Source organism: Leptonychotes weddellii, chromosome 1, assembly GCF_054177405.1.
Source record: "Leptonychotes weddellii isolate Sample4059 chromosome 1, ASM5417740v2, whole genome shotgun sequence".
NCBI classification, from domain to species: Eukaryota; Metazoa; Chordata; class Mammalia; order Carnivora; family Phocidae; genus Leptonychotes; species Leptonychotes weddellii.
Genome location: NC_138369.1, coordinates 95852557 through 95861680, shown reverse-complemented (window position 1 = coordinate 95861680; position 9124 = coordinate 95852557). Strand labels below are relative to the sequence as shown.

At 43.4% G+C, this 9124-nt stretch overlaps 1 protein-coding gene across 5 annotated transcripts in view; it reads right to left on the bottom strand.

Moving 5' to 3' along the window:
- The window catches only part of KCNAB1 (potassium voltage-gated channel subfamily A regulatory beta subunit 1), a 370920-nt gene that overhangs the window by 246868 nt on the left and 114928 nt on the right, over positions 1 to 9124 (bottom strand). For 2 of the 5 annotated variants that reach the window (XM_081828385.1, XM_081828369.1), the window contains exon 1: positions 7145 to 8819. The exons of 2 other annotated variants lie outside the window; for them this stretch is intronic. In XM_081828385.1, the coding sequence (XP_081684511.1) occupies positions 7145 to 7365 (221 nt within the window). In that variant the 5' untranslated portion in view covers positions 7366 to 8819. Of the gene's footprint in view, positions 1 to 7144; positions 8820 to 9124 lie in introns of those variants that run through there. One more of the 5 variants, XM_081828370.1, reaches the window with a different exon arrangement.

The window sequence follows — 9124 nt, the reverse complement described above, 5'->3', positions numbered from 1 at the left end:
ACTCCCTGCCGAGCAGGGAGCCCGATGCGGGACTCGATCCCGGGACTCCAGGATCATGACCTGAGCCGAAGGCAGTCGCTTAACCAACTGAGCCACCCAGGCGCCCGACCAAAATATTTTTTAAACATACAGTGATCAATTTGCAACACTGAATCCTTTTTTATCATGTCTAATGACTATCAGAATGGCTTTGACAGTCCTGTAAAGAAAAGTAGGAGTCGATGCCTGTGGATTCAATTCTTCTCAAGCAGGGGTTTTCGCTCTTAAAGGAAGTTTTGAATTAAAAAAACAAAAAAACAAGAGTTCTATATTTTGATCAGATTCACTAGACCTAAATCCCATTCTGTTCGTGAATTTACTAATGACAGATCATAAATTTGAAGAGATGAATTTGAAAACTCAAAGTCAAATTTATGAATCTGATTTCCCTTTTGAATGTAATGGGATTTTTTCCTCCTCTCAGAACATTTCTCAAATTACTACAAGTTCAAGTATTTGCAGAACTTTTTTTTTTTTTTTAAAGAAAGGATTTCTAGAAAACGAATGCACTTCCAAAGAGGTGAGTGGATTGGGGTTAGACACTTCATCTAACAACCCAATTGAAGATTACAGCTGGAAGATGAGCTGTTTCTGGAAACACTTTGGAGAGATTCCTTCACTTGAATGTGCTGCATATGCATGCACGCACACACACACACGCGCGCGCACACACACATGCACACAGAGCTATAGAACTGGAACAACGTTTGCCTAACAACTTCCGGGAGGCTGCCTCCCCTCCTACCATTTTCTCACCATCCCATGGATGCCAGACTTCTGACTGCTGCCTTGCAGAGGTGGAATAAACTCTATGAGACTGAATCAGCAACTAATTTTCAGGAAGGTTTCTCCACCTCCCCATTCTCACCATTTTGCTTTGAGGAAGAGAGGAAAGCCCACACCCATGGGTGTCAGTGGAAACGACAATGGTATTCTATGTATATAATATATATAATATAGTATATTCTACATATAGATATATATCTATATATCTATATATAGATATATATCTGGCATTCTAAATAACCAAGCTGCTCTCTTCTCTGGACTGAAATCAAATATTTCTATTTGAAACACAGCCACAGAGCTGGCTCTTCTCTCCGCCCCCCCCACCCTTCAGCCCACCTATTTCCTCCCACTTTTCCCCCGTACGCATGCGTGCACACACACACACACACACACACACTCAGTACCTTTTACGTAATTGGCTGACAAGATTGATCTTTCACTTCAATTGCTTTGATTCAAAATCTGCCCACCATTCGTGGGAGGTAAAGAACGGTAGAGGACACGTGTGCTTTAATAAAGAGGCTGTGAAAGGAATGGCATGGGAAAGGCATCTGGTCTGAGTCTTCCCTGTAGTCTTGATTCTCTGCAGGAAAGTAGAGAATGCTATGAAATTAAATTCTCTTACTTCACATTTACAACCCCTCAATTTTTTTTTTTTTTTGGAGCTGCCAGGTTAATCCTTTCTTAACAGAACTTTAACCAGACAACCTGTTCAAAAATCAGCAACCTCCATTGCTGATGTTCACCTGATGTCTAAATGGGTTGCCCTGGCCTCCAAGGTGCAATAACCTGACCCCTCTTTACCTCTACAAGATGCTCTCCCTCCCCCCACTTCCCTGCATGAACCCTCTGCCCTGTTCCATTATTTCTCACCAGTGCATGCATAGTCTCTGGGACATGCTGCGCACCCCTGCTGCAGCCTGCTCTTCTCCTCCTCTCTCTGCTCATATTGATGTTTCTCCTTCCTCAATACCAAGCTTCACTGGCTTTTCTCATGTGACCTCTCCCTGACTCCCGTAGCCCCTGCTGAATGAGGTCTCCTCAAACTATAGCAACAATTATTCTTTGTATCACTAACATATGCAGGCTTCTTGTGTAGATAGCTAGTCACACCAAACTGTAAATACTCGAGACAATCTACTCACTTCGGATGCCCAGCACTTAACATAGTGTCCCACAGGTGTAGCCATTCATTGTCTAAGCATTTCTCGAGTCATTATCGTGTGCTAAGTGCCAGGTTAGACTCTGGGGTTACAGTGATGAATAAACTCCAAAACTCAAGCTGCTCACAGACTAATGGGGAAGACACAGATGCAAATAGATAATAGCAATACTGTGCAATCAATAATCTCCATAACAGAAATAAGAACCAGCTGTAGCAGAGGCATTAAAGAGCACTTATTTAATGCTATATGGAGTGGAGCCGGGGAAGGTTTCACTGAGAAGGTTATGCTAGAGTTGGGTCTTGGAGGATGCATAGGAGTTTGCCTGACCAAGTGAGGTAGGAGAATTCTAGAGTAGAAGGATGAGAATGGAAAATGATACAGAAGCATAAGAAAACAAGAAGGTTCAGGGTACTATGACAGGTCCTCAAGTAGGTACTTCTGATGAAGCATGTGGTCATCAGAGGAAAGATGAGAACAGAGTGGCGATTAGAAAAACTAATGGAAGCCACACCATGAAGGACCTCAGGTGCCGTGTTAGGTAGTTTGGATTGTATTCCCTGAGCTACTGAAAAGCACTGAAGGAATTTGAGGATGATGTTGTAATCTGAAGTTATCTAATTCATGCTAAAAATAAGAATGACAAAAACCTGATTTTTTTAAGCCATTCATCCACCAAAGGACAAACCAAAACATCCCTACCATGGAATACTACTCAGCAATAAAAGTAATGAACTATTGAGACGCACAACAATTCGGATGGGTCTGAAGAGAATTATACTGAGTGAAAAAAAATCCCAAAAGATTACAAACTGTATGATTCCATTTATATAAATGCTCTTGAAACAAGAAAATTATGGAGCTAGATCAGAGTAGTGATTGCCAAAGACTAGGGAATGGAGGCGTATATGGATGTGGTTGTAAAGGGGTAGCATGAGGGAGCCTTGCGGTGATGGAATAATTTGGACTCCTCACTGTAGTGGTGGTTACACAAACTTCTACATGTGATAAAATTGCGTAGACATATAAACATACACACGTATGACTACATGTGTAACTGGTAAAATCTGAATTCTGAGGATAGTACAAATATCAGTTTACCAGTTTTGATGTTGTGCTATAGTTTAGAAGATGTTACCACTAGAGAAAACTGGATTAAGGGTACACAAATTTTCTATTTTTTTTTTTTGCAAATTCCTGTGAATCTATAATTATTTCAAAAAAATTTTTAAGTGACAAAAATGGTAAAATGTGACTAACCTAAACAACTGGAAAAAAATAACTTTTTAAAGTGGGATTTAAAGATTATTGCTCAACAAATTCATTCTTGTGAAGAATTCTCTTAAGAGTTTCAAAGCCTGTTTTACGTAACATTACAGCACAATGTTTTATTGACATGGATGTATATGTTACAGGTAAGATTTTTCTAGATGAAATTGGGTCCATCAATATTCAAATTGTTCTAGGACTAAAGTAACAATTTTAGAAAGGGGATGGGTAGCTTATCAGTACAAATGTGCTCAATTCTGAATGACATAAGCTCTGAGACCATGTCAAATACTAGGAGTAGGGTCCTTCGAGAAAGTTATTTTAAAAAAGACACCCAACCAACCAAATCAGCAGCAACAACAGAACAAATCTGATTTATCTTCTATTCTCAGTGATTTCGCTTTCTTCGGATGAGAGGTATGTATGAGTCTATATATATCATGTACGGTTACAGAGTATACATCAAACTCTAAAACAGTGTGATGAACTCAGATTAAAAACACACACAAAACTGGGCACCTGGGTGGCTCAGATGGTTAGGCGTCTGCCTTCGGCTCAGGTCATGATCCCAGGGTCCTGGGATCGAGTCCCGCATCGGGCTCCCTGCTCCTCCCTCTGCCTCTCTCTCTCTCTCTCTCTGTCTCTCATGAATAAATAAATAAAATCTTTAGAAAAAAAAAAAACACACACAAAACTAAAGGAACTCTCATGCATTAACAAAGCACAAGTGTAAAAACTATAAGAAATGAAATAGTCTCATGTTATTTACATACAGGATAGTCCCCAGGATAAACGTTAGGTGGAATCCTGTTCTCTCAGACTGAAAGTAGCATTTGAAGAGATTTCTCTAGTGGACTTTTTTTCATCCTTAGCCTTGAAACAATAGCTAACTTTATGCAAGATTTTTGCACAATGGCAATGTGAAGGTAACAGTGGCTTTGAGTATTTTATTCTTGCAAAATTCAGATACTTCACACAAGTGTATATTAATTCTTCCTAAAATCCCAAGTTCATGAGCTCCTAATTAACAGATGGTAATCATGGGTTATGATAAGAGCTGGGCTTTAAAAATTATAAGGCATTAAACGAGAAGAAGGCATTCTACTCATTTATCAGGGTTATAGTAAATAGGTCCTCAATGGCCAGGTAGCACCTTACCCAGCTGGGTTGGAACCTGAAAGAAGTCCCTGGGTTGGCAAATAGGTGGCCGATCTGGGCACAATTCCTTATGCCCCAAGATGCAACCATAATTCTGGAACCGAAGCAGAGATGGTAGCCTCAGAATGGAGAAGCTGAGGTAGCCCAGGCATGACCATCACCCTCCCCAAATATAGCCTTCCTAAGAATGTCTCCTAATAGAGCATTATTATTTATTTTCCTATTTGTGGTCTGCTTCCCCAACCTGAATGTAAGCCCCAAACCTCGTCTGCTTTCTGCACCTTTGGGAAACCAGTTCTATTAGGGTTCCTCGTACAGAACAGATGCTCAATAAATATTTGTTGACTAAAATTCCTCTTCACTCTATACACTGCTTTTTGACAAAAAAGAAAAGTGAATAGCAGACATTTTCAAATTCTGATGAAAGCTACGAGCCCTCCCCTTAAGAAAAAGATGTACGAAAAAACCTGTTTTTTTTAAATCTCCTAGAGAGTTCATGGATCCCAGATTAAGCTATGCCTATAGAAACCATTTTCAAGGATTAGAAAGGTATTGTAAACACAATTAGCCACTTTTTTATTTTTGCTATTTGTTATAATAACACATGATATTTTAGTGACATTAAGGTCAAAGAAAAGGATAATTCAGCTAATAAAAATACTTCTATCATATTTTATAAACTGTAGAGCTAGTCCCTCTCTCACTCCCACCCTCTCTCTCTCCAACCCTAAGAAAGTCTTAGTATACATTTGGCGTAATCTCAATCTCTTTCCTAAAGGCACTCTGAGTGGAATTTGAAGAAGAGAGGGATTAAGTCACACTCGCACATGCACAAAACCACCTGCCTGGCATAGGTAAAATGGTTCCGAATACAAGGGGATAGAGAATCTTGTCCTATCCATAAACAACAAATGACTCAAAGAAAACTGAAAAACCACAGATGGCTAACTTGTCAGAAAAGAGCTGTCCTTAGTTGCCAGTAATGAAAGATGCCCAAGTGAATCTTACTTTCACATTGAGCTTTTGTAAAGACAGTTATTCTCCAATTGGAGCTGAGCTGTAAATATTACTAGAAAAACCTTAATGGAAATCTCCTGCCTTCGAAAAATCCTCACAAAGCCAAACTCTTCCAACACAATGACGCATAAGCAACTATGAAACTCTGCCACAAGAAATGAAGGGCGTTACTTTTTATTTCTTCTGGTTTACGAAAAGCTCAAGGTGCTGCTAATACATGGGCAGCCACACTTCAAGCACCTCTGTGACCTGCCTTATCTCTGAGTGGCCCATTCCTAGGGGCCCTGTGATGAAGGCAGCAGCTTGTCTCCCTCGCAGCACCCAACTGCACACAGAGCAGTGCCATGTCCGTGGGGCAGGGGTGGGTGTGCACCACACAGCAGCGATATGAAAGGCCAATGCACTGGACACTGCAGCCTCAGTTAGCAAACTGTCCCTGTGCGGCCCCACTCGCCACCGTGGAAATACTGGGAATAGCAGAGTTGGCTGGAGTCGGGCTGCTCACATAGTACTGCAGTTGGGGCAAAAAGCTTTAGGTGCACCCCCCCCCCCCGCCCACACACGGCTTGCTTTCTTAATGCACAGAAATCTATCAAAACAACAGCAACGAGAAGCTGTCCTATAACTCTACAAAGAAACTTTTGCAAGGGTAACTTTCATAGAAATTGGTTTAAATGCATCTTTCAGAAACCCCACATGGGAAGTCTTAGGGGTGCATTATTTTAATTGCATCAAGTTCCTTCCATTCTAAAACGTGGTTCCTAACAAAGATGAGGAATAGTTAAATGTAAATAATTGACAAAAATCCTATCTGCACACCAGAATAACCAAAGCCTTTGGAAGATGCACCATTAGCTTCTCTCCTCTAGATTTGTAAAGATTTTGAGATGAAAGCACAGTCAGTTTAAAGAAATAAAGCCAGGAAGGCTCAGTGCAAAGCAGATAGAATGAGAAGGCAGGAGTCACATAATTGAATAATGAAATTTTCTACTTATCAGATTTAAGTCATTCTTTATTAAGGAGAACATCAACTATTACCAGGAAGGTTGCCAACTATGGAAAACAACCTAGAGGAAGAGCAGCTTAAAAATGTATGAGGAAACTCATACTAAAACAATTAACTTTTTCTCCGTATTTCACAAGAAGTTCTCCATTTTATTTCAAGCTGTAATTTAGATTCAAAGACGTCAGTGTTCAATCTAATTTACCTTTATGGGTGTTTCTTCCTGCAACAAAACTTCCTTAAGAGCTTGCATAGAATTTGTTGCCTTGGTCTTTCGAAAGATAAATCAGAATGCAGTACTAGATGGGAAACTAATTTGAATAGTATAATCACAGAAACTACAGTCTGTGCCGTAAAATAGGACCAACACATTTGCGGTTGAAAGGCTACCCTGATCTCAATACCAACTTCTAGCAGTTGTGTTACTCTGCGCAGACTGGAATTCATACAGCCCTTAAGGTGTTCCCAGCACTTCAGAATATACAAAATGGGCTGCATTTAAAAAAAAAAAAAAAATACTACACACACAGCACAACCACTTTGGGTTTCCCCTCTCCTAAGGAACTATTTTAGAGACACCAGAGAATTCTAAATTAGGCAACCCACCCAACCCATGGGTAAGTCACTTTCCAAGACCCATGAACTGTCCCCACTGCACCTGTATAGCACACAGAAAGCCCGGGCAGAGAGAATCTGACATCCATACCTATATTTCATGCCAGTCTGCTTTGCGGTGGACTCTTTGAGAGAAATGTGATGCTGAGGGGTGAAGGTCCCCAGGCTGCGCGCGATGATAGCGACCGTGCGGAATTTGGCCCGGGCTGCGTTCACCACATTGGGGGCGGTGGAGCTCTGCTTGCTCAGAAGTCGGTCCTCACCATTCCGGCTCTTCAAATTGTGCTCTGTGCAGGCTATGGAGACTTGCATTGCTTCCCCGGGCAGCGCACGGTCCCTCTCAGAACCCCAGAACACAGGCAGTCACGAGAGGTTGAGCAGTCGGGGGGGTTTCTGCTCGTCTCTTAACCCCTCCTTGCTCTCCCTTCCCGGGGATGCCGTCAGAGGAGTCCTCGCGGCTGACTTCAGCGCCGGGCGAGTGGCAGGTGTGGCTGCGGTGCAGACCAGAGTCCCGGGCACCGAGAGAAGTAAACAGCCAGCCCCGAAGTTGTCACAGCAGCTGGAGTGAGGATCAGGCTCGCAAATCTTCCCGGGCAGTCACCTTGGCTCATTAAACAGCCAAATCCATGCAGTCGGGAGGCTTTTGCAGACGCCTAAAGCTGAGCGTCGCACTGCCTGCACGCAGCCCTGCCCGCGCCGGTCCACCGTGTCTGAATGCGGGCTCGCCTCTGGGCGATGGCTCAAATGCACGCAGGCATACCGCAAGATGCGCCGCCAGCACCCTCTGGACCACAGGCAGGATGCTCAATTGGCGCGGGGAGCCTCCAAGAAGCAGCTAATCGCGAGCTGATCCCCGGGGACCAGCGGTCTCCATCCACTCGGGCTGTCAGCTCCCTCCCCGCCCCACTCCGGGAGGTCTCCAGGGCTCGTCAAGACCCCTCCCCACTCATTTTCAGGTGAAAGCCTGGGTCGCTCAGCCCGCGCTGACGCGGGTTTGCAGCTGCACCGAGGAGCAGGCTGGTAGAGCTCCCAGCCTTTGTGTGCGAATGGTAGGCAAGGATCACTTTCAGCAGACTCCCTGCTGTAACAGAGGCTGGAGGGCAGCTCATAAAGGGGGGCTCGGCCCAGACTCACACCAAATCTTGGTGTAGCACACAGTTGGGACTGGGGGAGGGCAGAGTGGGGGTGCTCCTGCCACAGAACATGCCAGTGAGATAACACGTGAATACTCTGCGACTGGCTTCCTAAGACACTACTTGAAATCCCTGTTATTAGCCTTGTCAGAGTTCATTTCCCCTGTACACGTTATTCCTTAAGATGCTAAGTTTGAAGTTTCCTGAAAAACCACAGTGCAGACTTTTTGGGAGTCACATCAGCTAACTTTCTGTAAAATCTACTCTGGATCTCAGAGGAGGACCAAGGAGAGGGGAAGAGACAGCAATTCAGCACCACCCAGAAGGGGGCTACACTAGGTGAGCAGCAGGTGCCCATCACTACCCAGAAGGTCCAGGCCGGGTGTCTGGAACCATGTACACTGCCTGCCAGTCATCTGTGGCCAGCCGGTGATGACAAATACTATGTCCTGCTCAGGGGTGGGCAGCAAAACACCTCTCTTGACTTTGAATCCATGTGAGGCAGAAACATCGTGTGGTTCAGTGTCAGGTGCAAAGCAACTGCTCAATAAATGTGATTGAACAAAACTAAGCACCGACTGGTTGATAACATTTGATCTCTCCATTTGAAATGCATGGAAGCCAGACTCCTTTTGTAGATGTACTTACAATAAAATTGTGGCTTCTGCAAAATCAGTTTTCCAAGCAAGCTTGTGCAGCCACTCTGGAAAACAGTATGGAGGTTCCTCAAAAAGTTGAAAATAGAGCTACCCTATGACCCAACAATTGTACTGGGTATTTACCCCAAAGATACAAATGTAGTGATCTGAAGGGGCACCTGCACCCCAATGTTTATAGCAGCAATGTCCACAATAGCCAAACTATGGAAAGAGCCCAGATGTCCATCAACAGATGAACGGATAAAGAAGATGTGGCATACACACACACACACACACACA